The sequence below is a fragment of the Sciurus carolinensis genome, chromosome 11 (genome assembly GCF_902686445.1).
Source record: "Sciurus carolinensis chromosome 11, mSciCar1.2, whole genome shotgun sequence".
Classification (NCBI taxonomy): Eukaryota; Metazoa; Chordata; class Mammalia; order Rodentia; family Sciuridae; genus Sciurus; species Sciurus carolinensis.
Window position 1 is genome coordinate 56,094,504 of NC_062223.1, and position 19,009 is coordinate 56,113,512.

General features: G+C 39.6%; 1 protein-coding gene across 2 annotated transcripts in view; it reads right to left on the minus strand.

Annotated features, from left to right (window-relative positions):
* Positions 1 to 19,009, minus strand: part of Nell1 (neural EGFL like 1) — an 865,354-nt gene that overhangs the window by 611,293 nt on the left and 235,052 nt on the right. For both annotated transcript variants that reach the window (XM_047517024.1, XM_047517023.1), the window contains exons 9-10: positions 18,044 to 18,146; positions 9,126 to 9,199 (exon numbers count right to left, since the gene is read on the minus strand). In XM_047517024.1, coding sequence (XP_047372980.1) covers positions 9,126 to 9,199; positions 18,044 to 18,146 — 177 coding nt within the window. The remainder of the gene's footprint in view (positions 1 to 9,125; positions 9,200 to 18,043; positions 18,147 to 19,009) is intronic.

A 19,009-nucleotide genomic window follows, 5' to 3' on the forward strand; every position in this document is an offset into this window, starting at 1 on the left:
CTACCAACCTGATATCACTGAAAGCAGATGTGGGGAGTTATATATAATTAGCTTAATGTGAGTGAGTTTCAGCACTCTGCTGGGCAACAGGTATTGTGACCCCAAAGATAAAAAAGACATCTTCTTGCTCTTGGTGAGCTCACAGTTTGGGTGGAAGGAAATAATAACTTCTTAAACTAGAAACCATAATAGAGTACAGTAAGTTCCAAAAAATGTGCTCTCATAAAGGCATTCTAATGTGTCATAGGAGAATAATTAATTCTGCTCAGATGGGGAGAAATTATGAAGATGCCACATTTGAGGGAACTTGAAAAATGGAATAAAGGAAAAAGAAAATTTGCTAGCAGAGGTAATAGGAGCAGAGTTATGCAGGTATGGATGTACTGAAAGAGCATCAGTTAGATGAGCACCAGATTTTCCCTAGATGTAAGTAAAATGACTTATAATAAAGTATTAAATATTCAATAGCAGAATCTTTATGACCAAACTTCAACTAAGGGCCTCTTCACTGGCATTACTTGCATCTGTATTTAGTTCGATGCTGAATTTTAAAAATTGGCCCATTAATTACTATCTTTAAAAAGGTTGAAGAGGCCTTTATTTTATCTAAAACATTTAATTTTTCTCTCCCATTCTTATGTTCATGTTTAAGACAACCACGAAGCAAGCTCAAGAAGGGGGGGTCTCATGTAAAGCCAAAAGGCAGATCCAAACACAGGTGGGAGAACAGGATGCACCTGGACAGGAGGTTTCATTCCAGTGTCTCCCTGCTTCCCCACCTTTTAGGTTGGCAAGAACTCCCACTGTATCAAGCATTTCCTTTCTGAAATATGAGCACACGCATAACATTAAATGCCCAATGTAAACCTCCAACTGCTCATCTTTGCATAAATTATTTGCACCATGGCTTCCTCACCTCATAATTTTCCATCCCAATAGTCCAGCATCTAAAGCATTCTTTGTCCTGTTTTTCTTCTGTTCTTTGTTTCCTAACCTCTTACTTTTTTCCTAATTCTTAGAACTGGTCCTGAGTTCTGAGAATTGATCCTGTCACTCACTCTCACTTGCCATTTACCACAAGATTCTACTCTCACTCCACGCTGTGTTGGGCACTATCTAACCTCAAGAGTTAGTATCAGTCTTAATCCTAGTGTCCGTATGTGTGCCTTAGTTTCTCCATCAGGGAATCAAGTCAATTATTACAAACCCATTGAAGTTCAATAAGAAGAGTCTCTGGAGCATATGCTAAATACAAAGGCAAATGCTGATTTTTTAACCATTTTATTGACTCTAATCTTATCTACAGTATTAGTAAATTTATTCTCATCTATTGTCTTCTGGCATAAATATGAATGGCAGACACTGTTGAACTTTTTTATTCATTCTGTGTGTCCATTCCTCTTCCCCCAGTTCTGAATGCTTTGCTACTAATGGTTCGCCTCTGTCACCCTCAGAGGGTTGCCCTTAAGCTCTGGAATTATCTTGCCCATGCACAAAGCCAGAACTACCTGCAAGTTCTACAGATCCCCATGACACAGCCCAAAGTCAAGGACTGAATGGCATAGAATGTTCTTTACCTAGAGAAGGGACAATCTCTGGTGTATAATTTATGTTCTAGAACTCCAGGTGGTAGCAACTGATTCTTTACCTGTTTCTTCCCTTTCCTCTTTTGGCATTCCCCACAGACTACCTGGTTTCTCCTGGGAGCACCTCCTTAATAAATCACTTGTACCAAAATCCTTAGTTCAGGGTCTGATTCTGGGAGGACCCAAACAAAGATGATTAAGATGAATTTCGTGATTGCTATCAAAAAGCAAACTGGTAAAAGACATTATCTCTAAGTGATAAGATTCTGAAGTAATTTCCATTTCATTCTTTACCTTTTTTCTTTAAATTACAAATATAAAATGAGTGTATACTGTTTTTGTAAAACAAAACAATACTGAAATGCTACAAAACTTTTTTTTTTAAAAAATCACTCATGAAAGGTTCTTTTTACAAAAGGGGCTTGCTTTGACTGCTGATTTAATCAGTCAATAATTCTAATCAACCTTTAACATATTTGATGAGTAAGATCAAAATTCCAAATGTTTAGAGAAAAACCTTTGTGCTGGAATTTAAAATATGAACTGTGATTATTGTTGCATAAGTGCCACTAAATCCATTTAGGCCAGCTACATAATTAAACATGAAGCTTTTTAAACTTTATTTTGAAAACTATCTCCAGTGAGAGTGATTTGTGATTAACATTTTTAAATCCTCCTGATTATGGTAGATTTTTTATCACCTCTACATTGAACTCTGGGTTAGTAAGAAAATACCATTCTTATAAAATTCTCACTTAAGAGTGACTGTCTCCATGTCATTGGTCAAATAAAAGCAATTTCAAATTCCGTAGTAATCACTGTGCTAAACTTGAATCTCTAATAATATTTAAAATTCATATCTTTGAGTCAAAAATTATTGCTAGGCTAAAAAATGTTGCAAAAAGAGCAACATTGAACAAAATTAAGTTTATTCATTTTGACTTAAAAAACAATATATTAATTTCTGCAAATACTTGGTGAAAATATTTGACACAAAAGTATTTTTCTTGCAGCTCAGAAGGCTGAGGCAGGAAGATTGCAAGTTCAAAGCCAGCCAGGTCTCAGCAAAAGTGAGGCACTAAGCAAGTCAGTGAGACCCTGTCTCTAAATAAAATACACAATAGGGCTGGGGATGTGGCTCACTGGTCAAGAGCCCCTGAGTTCAATCCCTAGGACCTTCCACCAAAAAAAGTATTTTTCTTGTTTAATTGTTATGGCTGAAGCTTTAAAAAAAAAAAAAGAAAAAGAAAAAGAAAACAGAAAATGGAAACGGATAGCTCTCCAGGTTGCATTTTATCAACTGGGGATCTGCATTTTAATCATAGAACACAGAAATTTATTTGATATGTTATGTTGTTTCTTCTATTGTCTCTAGGATAGTAGTTATATAGCACCATTTCAGATGTATAGGAAAAAATTTAATTCATTACATATAATAGATGCTATTATGGTTTGGATCTGAAATGTCCCCAAAACAACCACATCTGTTAGGCAATGCAACACTATCCAGAGGCTAAAAGAAAAAACAAAGATTGGATTATGAGGGCTCTGACCTTACAGTGGACAAATTCATTTGCTGAGTTAATCATCTGAATACACTACTAGATGGTAACTGTAGGTAGGCTGGGCATGGCTAGAGGAAGGAGGTCCTTAGGAGTGGCCTTGGGAACTGATTCTCTCCCTTGCCTCTTAACTCTCCCTCTCTGCTTCCCAGTAGTCATGAGTTGAGCAGCCTTCCTCCACCACACCCTTTCACCATGATGTTCTGCCTCATCTCAAGCCAGAGAAATGGAGTTGGACAACCACAGACTGAACTTCTGATACTGTGAGCCCAAAATAAACCTTTCCTCCTCAAAGTTGTTCTTGTCAGATATTTTTGTCACAGCAACAAAAAGAAACTGACTAACACAGATGCCGTAGAGCACTGGGGTTTAAGTCTTTAGAAAGGCTTCCTGCCAGAGCTCAGAAGACTTATTTTCAATATCTACCTCCCTCTCTCCACATCCATTAAAATGTGTCCCCAAAGCTCTTCTGTTACCTTTATAAAAGCTGTCCTGATCAATGAGAATCAATAGGCCCTAGCCTGATCAATTCTGATTGGTAGATAGATTGAAAAGTAATCACTCAATCGTTCTGAATCTACCATCTAAATTCAGGAGGTGAAAATAAGTTCCAAATAAGTCTAACAGCAGCAGGAGTGGCAACAGAGAGGCCAAAGAGAAGAAAGTCCGACCACAAGGACTTGATCCAAGCTAGCTCAATCATCAGCCATGGGGACCCTTGTTCGGGGCTGTGCCCCAATTTGCACTACTATAAGTAATCTACTTCACAGGGTTAGCATGAGGCTTAAATGGAATAATATGTTTAAAACGCTTTAAAATAGTGTCTAGAAAATAGTAAGTGCTCAATGAAATGTTAAATAATACTGTCAAATGCCCTTCTCTCTGTGCCTAAAGTAACCATTTCATAAACAACTGCTGAAAGACAATGAATAAAAAAACATGTCTTTTTCAAAAAGGATGAAATTATTCATGTGCATTCACACATATGCACACAGCAGTTGTGCCAAAAGAAGAATAACCTGTCTGTCCAACTTCTTTCTAAATTCTAAAAACAAAAAAAACATAGTAAAGATGAAATGAGGTATATAGCACACCCACAACATGCCATAACAGTGGTAGGAATTACACAAATAAGCTGGCATTTAAATTCATTTAAACTATGTATCTTTTATAGGTCCCAAATATGTCTGCCTTGATCCTTTCAGATGATAACAGAGATCAAGTCATAATAGTGACCCTAGCTAGAGTCACACACTGCCTCCACCCAATACGTAAGAGTTGCTAGTTATAATGACGGATCCATGGCTGGTGCTAGCATCATAAGCACAGGGGGGAAATACTGTCTTTCATCATCCCAACTTTCCCTAGTAAAGGAGCAAAAGCAAGGCTTTAGAATCTAAATCATTCCCTTCCCCTAGAAGTGACACAATTTACAGAGTACAAGACATTTGTCTTATATTTAAGGAGGAAATACACAGTCAGGTGAAATAATAAGAATGACTGTCATTTAATGAGGACTTACTTTGCACCAAGCATTGCATTAAATTATTCACATACTTTATCTTCCTTTAATCCACTCAGTATCCCATGTGGTAATGCATCCCTATGTGCTAGTCCTAGGCTAACTGATCATTTCCACCTATCCCACCATACCCCCAGGACTGGGAGTTTCCTTGTTGACTGAGAGATCATAAAGCCCTTACTGCTGCAGGCACATGCATTCTTGCTTCTGCCACAGGCTAAGAAGCCCTATACGCAGCACATAGGGACACAGAGAGACCACCACACCTGTGTATCCACAAAACTGGCTGGATCATGAGTCTCTGGCATTCCCACTGATGGACAAGATGGAGGGAATGAGAAATCCAGTAGGGACATTCAAGAGGTTACCCCCTAAGGGCAGATTCGGTCATGAGAGACAGATATGGCAAAGAGCCCTTTCTCCTCAAATTCCTGTAAAGAGCTAGATTTAGTTTATTTTGTTCGTATCCTAGAAAGCTTCTGTAAGTCTCTAAATCCTCATTCTTTTCAATCTTCAACATACATTCCTTCCTTTTCTCTAGGGATGTGATGAGAACAAATGAAATAAAGTAGATAAAAGCACTTGCAAAGAGGGTCACAGTGGTTCTGGTCAGTCTCTCTGGAAATGCCTCACAAAACCAGCTGTGCTTTGTAGTAGGCTGGCCTTCTCTGTAATGCATGATCTTGTGTTTGCTCCCCTGCCATTCCTTCTTACTTCCTTGTGTCTGTACCTCTCTTTCATTTCTAGTCCTGTACCTCTCCTTAACCATCACCACCAAGAATGAATCAAATAAAGCATCAACACAAAGTGCATGCTCAGATTCTACTAAGACCCTGAATTAGACAGGTAGGTAGTGTTACTATGTTGTCCAGTTTTTTCCAGCTAATGTTGGGCAATAAAGGGATATCAGATTAAAATGCAATGGGAGCAAACATTCTCTATTGAAGTTGACTTCATTCACATTTCTCTCGGGCAGGTAGTTCTGCCTATAAATTGTCTATTCTTAAGGTTGTAGTGGGTAAGGGGGGATCAGAAGAGGGAAGCATGCAAGAGGACAAAAGAACTCTCACTCTGCCTAACTGAGCATGGTCCTCTAGCCAGCTCTTACTGGAACACCCTGTGGCAAGGAACCCTGAACTTCACTAATAACTAGGTCAAATTCCAGGATTTAAACCCAGGTTCATTTGGTTGCAGATTCTGACTTTTCAACCACAATGTAAACATTGCAAAAGTAAACAGACTCACTCTTATTCTCTGAAAGGCAAAACTAAGTTTAGTGGGTAGAAGTTACTGAAAGGTAGATTTCCACTCATTTAAAGGAATTTGCTGATACACTAATGTTCTCCAGTCATGGAATGAGTTACCTATTATGTAAGTAAATTAGCAGAAGGTATGTGTGTGTGAAGACAAAGGTATTTTCAAGTAGAAACACTGTATCACAAAGTCTTATTTTGGTAGCTGGTCTCCAGTGATGCCTGTCTCCCTGAATGAACCATGTCTCCTAGTATTCATGCAATTGTATCATCCTCGTGATGAATCTGGGCTTGTCCTGTATCAGCAATAGAATGTAGAGGAAATGGCACTGCATAGCTCTAGGGCTCAGGTTATAAGAAACACTGGAACTTCCAACTCAGGTCTTTTGAAGTCTGTTCTGGGGGGAAGCTAGCCACCAAGTAAGAAATCCTTAAGAACCACCATGTTGGAAAGGAGCCCAAGCTAGCCATGTCTAGAGACTGCAGAGAAAGGGAGAGACTATAGTCAGACATAGAGACACAGAGAAATATCTGTCCCATTCATCTTAGTTGATGTGTTAGCCAAATAAAGACAATCCCTCTTGAACATCCAGCCATGTCAAGCCTTCCCCACGACTTTAGGTCCAGCAACAGTGAGAATCATTCAGCTCACCTGTTCAACCCACACAGCCTGAGAGATAATAATAAAATATTGGTCTTAGCCCATCAAGTTTTAGGGAGTTGGTTACATAACAATTAAGTAGCTAAACTACTATCAAGCTCAACATGTCTAGAACTAGTCCCATTCTTCTCCACTACTTTCTCAGCTTCAAAACGTGTCCTCCTCGTCTCAATTAAGCATAGTACCCTCATCTAATGAAAGGGCATTTACATTATCTTGGTTTCCCATGATCCATTCTCCCTTTCAGAGGGTACCACAGTGTTCCTCTCAGGGAATAGTTTTCTCCATTGCATGTAGTCTTAGTGGGGATGATAATGCCAGTGCTGGCTTCCTACACAGATGATGAAAAGGCCAATTCTCCTCCCAATGTGAAGTAATTCAGGGCTCAGACATAAAATCAAAGCTTTACTATCTATGCCCCTGCTAACACCTTAAGTCTTCTATAAATGCCTTGAGGACAATACAAATGATTGAAAGTGATTCATCACAGCAGAGATGTGGCCTGCCAGATTCCTCCCTCTAGACCATGCTATGGACCCTGCTTCCAAACTTCTGGGACTACCTAGTCCCTGCTTAGTCCCAAACCTAGTCTTTTGACTTTTAGGGATCATATCAATGCCCTCATTTCTTTCCAATAATATTATAAGTTTGCCTATACTATTGAGAGAAGGGTTTATGCTGATTGCAACCAAAATCAGAAAATGTTATTCCCTTTGACCATGATAGGAATCCGACATTGACGTGGTTCCTCCTCCCACCTCCACAAATCTAACTACTCACAGAGTCTTTCAATTCTATTTCTAAACAGCTCAAATCTCATCTTTTCTCTCTTCTCTGCCACTGCAGAGGAGCGCAGTGGTCTCAGTATTTCTACAGTTGTTCAAATTCGCCCAATGCTGCCCAACCATCTCCTCCACCCAATCAAAATTAGCCTTGAAATGCAAAGCTGCCATGGCATACATGCATGCATCCCCTTAATGGACCCTCACCTCAAGATCAAGTCCAAAATTGGTACTTTCTCCACTTCTCTGCCTTTGTAACTTCATTTCTCTTCACTCTCCCACATTCGACTTCACCAAGTCAAATTCTTTGTATTTCCCTAAATAATACCTGACTGTCTTTATAGTTTCCTAAATAATATCTGACTTTTGACATTTGTAAATGCTATTCCTTTTGCTTGGAATGTGTCTTCACCCTCATCCACTTAGGAAACAATTACTATAAAGACCAGTTACCACCTTCCAGATGCCCTTTAATGTTGATTCAAGGGCTTTTAATCAATGCTATTACTTAGCATGCAGGACTGGCCAACAGCACTAGACTAACCATCCCATACTAAAACTTGGTTCACTTGTCTCTCTTCCTCGTTTATACCAGGATTTTCAGAGAACCATAAAGTATTCCATTGAATCCCGACTCTTTGCTCTCTGCCTGGTTCATAGTAGGTGTTCTAAAAATATTTTCGTGAAATACTAAAAGAATTTTTTTTGCTCACTGCTAAATCTTCATCTCCTGCAAAAAGAATATGCTTGATAAATATTCACCGAATAAATGAATGAATAAATGAATGATCAAAGTGAATGGAATTATCACAATGGAGAAAGATTTGTGAATAACAAAAATGTCAAACTAACAGAACCTTTAATATCCTACCTTACAAGCCCTAAATGATCTAGCCCTAGCTATCCCTATAGTTTCATTTCCTACTGACCTCCTCTTACTGAGTTCATTTCAGCTATCCTGGTGTCCTTGTTCATCCCTGAAAATGTCAAGTAAGTGCCCATCGCAAGCTGTGTGTACTTGCTTTCCCTTTCCCTGGAATTTTTGTCACCCACATAACGCTAAGGCTAGCTCCCATGCCTTATTCAAGGCTTTATTCTAAAATTATATCCTCAAGGAGGCCTTCCCAGACCACTAATCCCCACCAAACCTCTATCCTGTCAGCCTACTTCATGTTTTTACAATAGAATTTGTCATTATATTGCATATTTATTTATTTTCTTACTATCTACCTCACTAAACTGCAAATAGTATGATAGACTTTTCTCATTCATTATTGTATACTCAAAACCCAGGACAATATTGGAACATAGAATTTATTTAATGCATATTTGTTGGACAATTACTGAATGAAGCCTATGGTTTTATAGAGGAGGCAGACAGAAGACAAGGAATCTTCTAGCATCTCATCAGCCACTGGGAGTAGAGCTGACACTGTCACAGCTGGCATCATAGACCAATTCCCCCAACACCAACTCAAAACCCTTCTCCACGGTCACCCTCCCACTTCCCTGTCTTGTAGTAGCTGCTAACTCTCTTCTCTCACATCCTTCCTAAAACCTCCTTTCACCTGACCGCAAGCTAATCACATACTAATAGTAACTAGTGCCCCCATCCTCAACTCCATCCCACCCACCACAGAGGGTTCTGCCCATCAGGAACCCAAACAGGCCAATAGGTATGCTCAAAAACCTAATCAAAAGCCCATACATATATCTATTCACTCTCCCGAAGTGACAGGAACATAAGATTAAAACTTACTCGGCATTCCCTACAGCTCTTGGTTAAATTCCTCTGGCCTTCTGCAAGAACTCTTCCTCCATAGATACATTTTGCTGCAATAAACAGAAAAATGGGTCAGTTATCCATGCTGTGCAACAGAACATCAGAGGTGCCATCCAACTCCAGTAGATTCCACAGAAACAGATTCTCTGATTCTAAGCTACATAGGTCTCTTTGTCTAAAGTAAGACATGGGAATAGTGAGGGGATAACCTTTGAATCCCCCAGTCAGGCTTCATCTTGATTGTGTTTGTGTTGCCTTCACACCAAGGACACACAATTATTTTATTGCAGTTGCCAAAGGAATAAGAAAATGCACTAATGTGTTAATAGGTTAGAACAAGGAAGAATTGGTTGCCATCCACAGGGAGTACAATTAGTAGTAATTTTGATTCAGTCACTCCAGCTATAAAATGAAAGGGGGTTCATCTATGTCCCATTCATCAGACCTGTGACTGCAATGGAGAAGATACCATTTATTTTTCCTTGTGATCATGGTATGTAAGTGTCCTTAGCCTGTGTGTTCTTAAGACACTCAGAGACAACTGAGAAATACAAGCCAAACTAGTAAATTGTTTTGTCAATGTGCTAGAGAGACTCCTATAGAAAGGTGAGCTTAACAGGTTAATAGGGAGGGCAGGGAGTAAAAGTAGGCCTTGTAGAAAATTTCAAAGATAAGCATAAATGGAACTTCAATTTAGACTCTACTTGGACTCAGTCCTTAACTTGCTGACTCACTTTAAGCAAGTGCAAAATACATCAATTGATATGACCCCAATGTGAGTCTACTAAAGTCTCCAGCCACTTCAACAGGAACAAGGAAGGAAAGGCCTGATTGCTCCCTCTCCTGCCCTGATGAGTGCCTTTCTAGCCTTAGCTCTCAGGAGAAGCAGAGGTAAAGACATGCACAAGAAATAAAGAAATCTTTCCCACAAACTCACTGGCAGTCTTATAAAACTAGCTCACTTCAGAGGGACTCCATTTCTATATCTGTTAAAAACAGGTTGATTACACTTGGTAATTTCCTACTTCTACTGTCTTCTGATTCTCATGGAATGTTAAGTATGTACATCCTTGGTAATTAGCTGGTCCAGCCCCTTCTTTTTAAGCATAGGAAGAGAAAGCGCAGAGACATTGGTTTACTTAACATCATAGCTCTGTAGTGGATACCATGGTGTGCTACCCCAAGCCCTTCCATAACCAAAAGATATATTCTGATGGCTGTTGGAAGAGTTGGCAGGCAGCAGCTCTCAGCTGACTATTTATCTAGAACTTGTCCTAGGTTGTAGAGTCACCTCGCCCAAAGTCAAATCCCCTTCCTAGGGTAGCTTACATTCCATAAGTGGTAGATGAAGGTAGTATAAAGTTCTGGTTCCCTTGCTCCAATTTAGGACAACTCTGAAAGGCAATTCCAGCTCTGAAGATCCCTGCAGGAATAACTGAGGTGTTTGTAACTGCATTGAATTCAACTTCTCCTGCCCATCTCTGCTTCCTTTACTACCTCATCCATACCCCAGAATTTATCCTGAGAGCACTCTCTAATGAAGCACATGCAAATCTCTACTTCAGAGTTTGTTTCCCTCTCAGAACCTGACCGGCAGCCACCCCATACCTGACCCAACCTGTTTCGCTCTAGTCGTCTCCTCTCAGCGAATGGCACCAGCATTCACCTTGGTACCCACACCCTGGCATCAGGGGTCTTCCAACTTCTGCCTCTTATTCAACTTGGAGTCCATTTGGTGCTCAAATCCTAGCAATGCTCCCTCCTTAAGTTTCTCCAGCCCAGTTACTTTTCTCCATTCCTCATTCTGCCCCCAACACTGTCTTTAATGAGGTCATCATCCTCCCCCTTCTTTAGTACTTCCAGAACCTCCTAGCTTCCCTATGTTCTGAGCAGACTTCTCCAGTCCTCCTTCATACAACAACCAGGCATATTTTTGATGAGCAAATATGAGGCCCTACACAAAATCATTATGGATCCCTGATACTTTCAAAATAAAGTACAAATTCCCTAATTTAGCACACAAGGCGATTTGTGTTGCTCTTATCTCCCAAACTTTATAACTCACCAATTATGTGCTTTCACTCTCTCTCCCAAAACATTCACACCTCCCCATATACTCTAGCCAAACTTTCTCTCTTACTTCCAGGATTCACGTATCATTTTCTCTGTTATAGGGACACAGCCATATCCACCTTCCACTGGTACCTCCCAACCTATATACCCATCAGTTTCAGCGCAGGCATGACTTCCTGAAGACTTTGTTTTTCACATTTAACACTGGTTAATTGCCCTCGGTTTGTGCTTCCATTGCACTTCGGACGTAGCCCTAGCAGAGCACACATCACATTACGTCTTAATTTCCCATTGCATTATACATCTCCACTGATAACTATAACCTCCATAAGGGTGGGGACTATTCATGACTTTATCTGCAGCATCAAGCCCAGTGGATCTCTGGCATTACTGTTAGTAATAATTAACAGTTCTAAAATTAATGAGTTCTTCTCAGTCACAAAACAAACAAACAAAAAACACTCAATTTCCTGATTCCCAGCTAAGAGTTGATTCTAATACAACTTCCAACAGTAAAAGTAGATACTAGGGTTTTACAACAAAAACAAAAACAAAAATGGAGAATCAATACAATTCTCTAAATTGACCCTTTTTCTCCTTTCATTAAAAACAAAAAAAGAAACCCATCCCTGATTATCTTCTATGCCTCAGTTTTCTAGATAAACCATCATCCTAACGAGGATCTGGATTCCCTAATTTGTTTGCATAGGGAGACCACATCTCTGAGGACCTGGAATTCCTATCTAATAAATTCCCATCCTCCCAAACACAGATGCTGCCAACTTGGCAAGGTGGCTCACTCCAGAGTGACAGTTCTGCTAATGCACTGCCTGTCAAATCTGCCATCTGCTTCTTGGCCCAGACTAGGAAGTACAGAAATAGACTGTTCTTCCTCCTTTGCCCCTTGCGACTCCCACAATGGTATTAGCACACTGGCTACCCTGTCTTAAGACATTTGCTTGATTCCTTTTTCCTCTTAGACGGATTCACTCCATAATTCCTATCTGGAGAGAAGAATGTCTCACTGGGTCACACTGGGTCATATCCGTCCCTCAAATCTACCAGTTCGGCACAAATCCAAATGTCTATTGACTTTATGCCTTTACATAGAAGGGTGATTTAGGAACTAGCAAATGATATCAACATGTTACTACAATCCTCAGTCATCTGCAGCTGTGCACTAGTGCAGAACATGTCTATGATTAGGATACCAACTATCTATGAAATTATCTCAGACAACTTTCAGGACTGGAGGTCACAAGAATTCCCCTTGCTTTCTCATAGTCATTCCTACCTCTATGACACTGCCCCTCCCTCCCTGCCACTGCCCTCCATATGCTTAACATCAGTCCTCATTACCCAACCTCTTGATCTACAGCCAAAAGGCTTATTTTTGATGTCTGAGGAAATTCTAGCATAAGGTGAGTCAGGCTCTGGTGCCTTTGGCTGGGACATTTGGGACTTCATTTCAACAGCTTTCAGTGTGAGTAGAAATGTAAATGGATACCTGAAGCCCTTCATATCACACCAGGGACATGCAAAATAGGATATTTCACAGTGTCCAACCATGAAATTGAAACCCAGCACTAACACACGCTTCTCCATGATGTCAAAAACAAACATACTGGGGATTTAGAGAAAGAGTTACATAGTTGTATCTTTTTGCACCCCATATATCTGGCTCTTCAAAATTGACCTTGATTTTTTTGAGTGTGAGGATTGGACACTTTTGCCATTTTGGTGCACACTGAATAAACAATTGACAGGTACAGCTTGATGTCCCTGTCATATGTAGATATGAGGTTGCTCTGTCTGGTATTTAGGTACTTGTACTCTGCACACACTCCAGTCATCCTTTGGCATTCAGCAGCCTCAAGTGTCAAAATTGGCACTCTGTTTTACACTTTAAAGAAGAGTGGCAGATCAGAGGGGTTGAACACCCAAGGATTCTTCCTTTCTCAGTGAGCTAATTCATGGCCCCAGCTGAGCAAGACACCCGAATCAAACTGGTTGTCCCTTAGGCATCTCCAACTCAAACATGCCAAACATGTACCACTCCCCAAACTGCTTCCTACACCTGCCTTATTTCTGTTAATCACACTATGAGTCTCCGACAGGCTCTTTTTCAAACCTGGCACCCTCTCCCTCACAGACGCTCACACAAGACAATGCTTACTGAGTATCTATCCTGTGCCAGGTCCTCTGGCTGTCACTCACATCCATTCCTTCCTTTGTATCTCACTAGGCAGTGTCATCACTTCCACCTGGAATTTACCCTAATCTTAGACCTAAACCCCTGCCTCCTGCTCTGTTGATTCAGTGGTCTTAAGCACTTCAAGTATGCCACAACCCTTCTTGAAAAACCTTGCTTTTACAACTAAAATCAATGCTGTGTCTATTTCCATGATTTTGCACGTGCAATTCCCTCTAGCAAGTATGTTATGACTCATCACGTGCACCTAGAAAATGCCAACTCATTTGTAAATACCCTGCGAAGCTGCTATCCATGAAGTTTTTCTAACACACACACGTTTAGTCCCTTCTCTGTGCCATCTCTGTCTCATACCATGTTCACATTATATGCTGCTCTTTATTGTAATAGAGCTGATGCATGTGGTGAATAAAGCAGACAATTTAAGAGTATCAGTCTGCAACCAGACTGCCTGGGCTCCACCAAGAGACCTTGGGCAAGTTACTTTTCCTCTCCCATACTTCAATTCCTAATCTGTAATGGGAACAATAATGGATCCTACTACTTTGAGTAGTTGGAAGAAATAAATGAATGAATGCACACAGAATGCCTTAGTTCTGTGCTTAATATAGACCAAGTCATCTACACATCTCCACTGTTGGACCTGAAGTTGAGGACAATGCTTGGGATAAGGGACCTCAGTAAGGATTACTGAATGACTTTAGTGGAATACAATAATCATCTTCATCCCAAACCCACACTGGCAATTTTATTTCTACTTCTCACCTGTAAATACCATATATTGTTTGCAGGCTACCTTCTTTCCCTGTACCACTCCAATGTCTTTGCAAATGTTATTTTGCATAGCTGAAAGATTTCTTCTTCTTCCCTCCTCCCTCTTATTTCTGATAGTTCTCAAATATGTCTACCAAAAGATTATAGATCTTAGGAAACTGCTGCCTGGAGATTCCAATTTGTAGGTCTAGATGGGGTCCAGAAAACCTCCAGTTTAAGTTCACCAGACAGCAGGATGAATGTGCAGCTAGCTCTACCCCATATTCCTTGAATAAAGCAGACACCCAATATGCTTTTGAGGAATGAAACTCCTGTACCATTTTCTGGACCACCATGGACTCCTAGACAAAGTTCTTCTACATTTCCACACAGGTGCCTTGTTTATAAGTGCTGAAGCTCCTGTGGCCATGACAAGTGCTCAAACATTTAAGAAGTCAGCAGACAAAACAACGTGTTTGCTTGTTTGTTTTACTACAGGGGATTGAACCCAGGGACATTGTACCACTGAGCTACAGGGGCAGTCCTTTTTATTTTTTATCTGAGACAGGATCTTGCTAAGTTGCTTAGGGCTTCACTGAGACTAGCCTTGCTAAGTGGTTGAGGCTGGCCTTGAACTTGTGATCCTCCTGCTTCTGCCTCCCAGGTTCCTGGGATCACAAGTGTGGGTCACCACCCCCAGCAACAATGGGTTTTTATGTATCAACTCCTTTTTTCTGAGTTAGAGCTTACCTTCTCTTGGTGTCCCTAGAATACTGCCTCACCTAAACTGAAAGAGAGTCTTAGAAAAAATGTCACATAAAAGAAATTTACTTCAGGTAACTCTCCAGAGAAATAGAAAAAAGAAAAAATAAGGACTAAACCAAGGGAAAATAAGTATCCAATAAATAGTGCCTTCAACTATATTTATAATAGCATTAATGTGAACAGATTAAAAGAGCCAATCAAAACAATTCAAATTGTCAAACTAGTTTAAAAGCAAGATCTAACTGTATGCACTTCATACCCATTACAACTTTTCCTCTTTGCCATTTTCCATATTTTAATTGACAAATTATATATACATATATATTACTCATGGTATACAAGTTTTGCAATATGCACACATTGCAGAATGGCTGAATTGAGCTAGTTAGCCCATGTATTTCCCCACGACTCAAAAACTTTAAAAGGCACAACCAAAGTAATATTCTTTATAATTTTTCTGGTGTGAAGATAATCAAAAACTTCTAGAAATTCCACTGACTGTTGTTAGAACTCTGCTCTGTCCACCCTCATTCTTCTATCTTCCCCCTATCAGCCCCTTACTATCAACCCACCATAGCTGTCTTCTAGAAAGCTGGGAATATCTACCTCTCCTCTTCCCATAGGAACCATCCTTCCAGTGCCCTCCCTGTTCTAACAGGGCTCCACACACAACTCTGCTGTTACTGCACTTACAATTCTGCACACTGAAACCCAGGTCTCCAAATGAAACACCAGCTCCTCTGACAGGGGGAGGGCTCTTCCATCACTGTTCCAGGCACCCACACTCCAGAACTGCCTAATGCATATTTCTATTAAAACCTAGTAAGAGATGAAAGCCATCCAGGCCAGAGGTTCTCAACCTTCTAATTACCTAAGGTACACTGTATCATTTATTTTTAATTTTTTCTTGAGTAGTGTTCCTTAATAATTTATTTGTATTCTCACTTTATTAAACTCTGAACACGTCGAACTATCAATCAGAGCTGCTGAGAAAATTAGGGCCACCTAAATAAATTGCTATGAATTCCATACAAAGACCAAAAAAACACTGATATTTTAGTTAGCATGTGCATCTACATCTTGATAAAATTGAGTAACTTTATGAAATAGTTTTTAAAACTCAAATCTCTCAAAGAATTAGAATAAGGAAAAATGACTATCTCACAGAAATTTAGTGAGGAGACAATTTAATGATGTGCGTTAATGTCCTTGAAAATGTCAGTGTTTGGCCCAATAATTCTATTCTGGAGAATTCTGTCTTAAAGAAATATAAACTACAAAAATATGCAACATACTATAGAAGAGTAATTTAGAATAGCAAAAAGTGGGAATCAACCTAGACCTCCAACAACTGGGGAACAATTAAATAAGCTATGCAACAACCAAAGAGCAGGACGCCATGAAACTCACCAAAATCAGATTTATACAGCTTCTAAAAAACATACTTAAGTGATAATGTCAAGTCAACAAAATAGGATCTAAATTGTCTGCTCAGTATGACCTCCTCAACTGTACACACACAAAAAAAATCTCTTGAAATGCAATCTGCTAAATTTCAGTAGTGATTTTTTCCAAATGACAGTATTATGCAAATTCTCTATCTTTACCTTTATCCTACTCTGTGTTTTCAAATGTTATATAATAAACATAGTGCTTTTATGGTTTTAAAGAAAATCAAAGCAAAAACATTAAAAGGCTAAAATACAAAACATCTGAAGGATCCGTTACTCCCATACCCAAACATCTCCCAAGTATTCACAAATCTGCATGGGGAACTCAAATTGATATTTCTTAACAAAGTCCTAATCTTTTTTTCAATTTCTTTCCTTGCTGATGGTTATATACAATATCAACATTGGAAAAAGGTAACCTGCAGCTACTAATAACTAACTTTCTATCACAGGATCAAACTATAATTCAACATCCGGGCACCTGGGCTAACTGTTTAGTCAGACATTCACTTCCCAAAGTCCTTGGAACATAAATAAGAAAGCTTCTCCCTCTAGAATAACTCCAGAACAACCGACCATGACAAGCAGAAATATTCCAAAGTTCCTTTTGAAAGAGTTCAACAATGTTTGGGCTGGTGTGACCAGACCAGCTACCAGCTTCCACTGTTGTAGGAGGTAACAGGCTATTCCTGGCAGTACTGCCACTGTGCCTTGAAGGTCCACTGATTTTGGCATCCTTCTTTGGCAAATAAATGACCTTGGAAGCTATCCATGGGATGCCAGGCTTCTGACAAGAACTCTCTTCTCTTTAAGATACCATAGGGTTTAATGAAAAGACTATAGGCTTTGCAGTAAACACAACTAGTTTGACAACTCACCCTGCCATTCACCAGCCCTGTGACCTTAGTAAATTAATTCCTCTAAGACTAACCTTCTTGTAAAAAGAGGGTAAAATTACCTACCTAATGCATTGTCATGAGAATTCAACGGACTGATAGAATTAAGACACGCAGCATGGAACAGGGCACATAGCAAGCATTCTAAATGACAGCCCTGGCTTCTGCTGCCTCAGTGTTCATTTCACTGTTTCATGTGAAACAGTGCCCTCTGCAACACAGGTGAAAGGGGTTTTTAAATCATCGTATTATGTGAACCAATCAACAGTGAAGGAAACTGCTTCAATATTTTGATTGAATACCATCCTGAAATGTCTAACAAAGTTCCCTTAATAATAAGAAAATCTAGCCAAAACACAGAAATAGGTAACTTGATCATTCAGAATTAGTTGGATGCACATGGAATTTTGAAATTGTAACTTTACAGATCACACCCACCCAGTTGTTTGACCCTGGACAAGTGATTTTAATCCCTGTGAACACAAGTTCCCTACACATAGAATGGGAGAATAGTAATTAGTATTGATATGAGGAATGTTTTACAAAGGAAAAAAAATCCATGCAAAAATGTCTGCTGCATCCACAAGTGATTAAAATATCATGACTCTTCTTATTACACATTTAATACTATATCAGCTGCCAGTGCTTCATGTCATCGATGTTAATCTGTTGGATCCTGCAAACAGAAGGAAAAATAAATCTCAAAGCACAGATGGTCAATGTGATCCCCCAGTCAGTACTTACGTCTGCAGACCTTACAACACTGGCCAGCAATGTGCACAGGGAGGGAGTCTGGAGAGCAATTGAGAGGAGGACAGGACATCCTTCGGCATTCCACAGCGCCACTCTGAAGAAGGGAAGACAGGGAAAGGAATCTCAGCGGCATCCTCTGAAACTCTCCTGTGGTGAACAAAGTTCACATCTCATCCCAAAATCTCATCAGGGAAACAAAAGTAGTGTGGGAATTCCCAGTCCACTCCAAGACTATAAATAAAGCATTTTCTCTAGCCCGAAGGAACCTCTGTCACCTCAATTACTTTTCTGATATACATCACTGGCTTCATCCCACCTGCCCATGTGGACTAAGTAGATTAGGCAGAAAACAAAAAGCTATTTTTACAAGAACATAAATAACACCTTTTGCAGACCCTGTCAATCATTTCTGAGACTCTAACAACCCATTTTGTATTTTCCTGGATAAACAATGGCATTCTTCAGATATTTATCAACTAATTTCAACTCAACAGGGTTTACATACTAATTTTTGGAAGGGGTTCTTATAATTCTCTGAAACAGATGAAGGAGTATACAAATAATGAATACCCTAAAAGGTAAGGAGTAGGGAAATCTTGCGATTCTCTGAAACAGATGACAGAGAGCCTGCAAAATATAACAAAAACACATAGAGACTAAGTAAACTCCCATTTTAAATTTTATTCTAGCAGAGAAAAGTTGAGAATAAAGCTAACCATTATGTCGTTTGAAAATCAAAGGAGTCTGTTCCTCCCTCCACACCCCAAATTCCAAATTTCAAACAGTAAGGTCTTAATGTAAGATCAAATCAGTGTGTCAAAAGAAAGTCAATTTTAATTTCCAAGTATTTACATTAGAAATGACACTTCTCAGAATTGCTTCACAATTGCTCAGATTGCTAAGGAGTGGTAGGTATAAAGGAATTAACATTATATGTTAAAGAACACAATTACACTG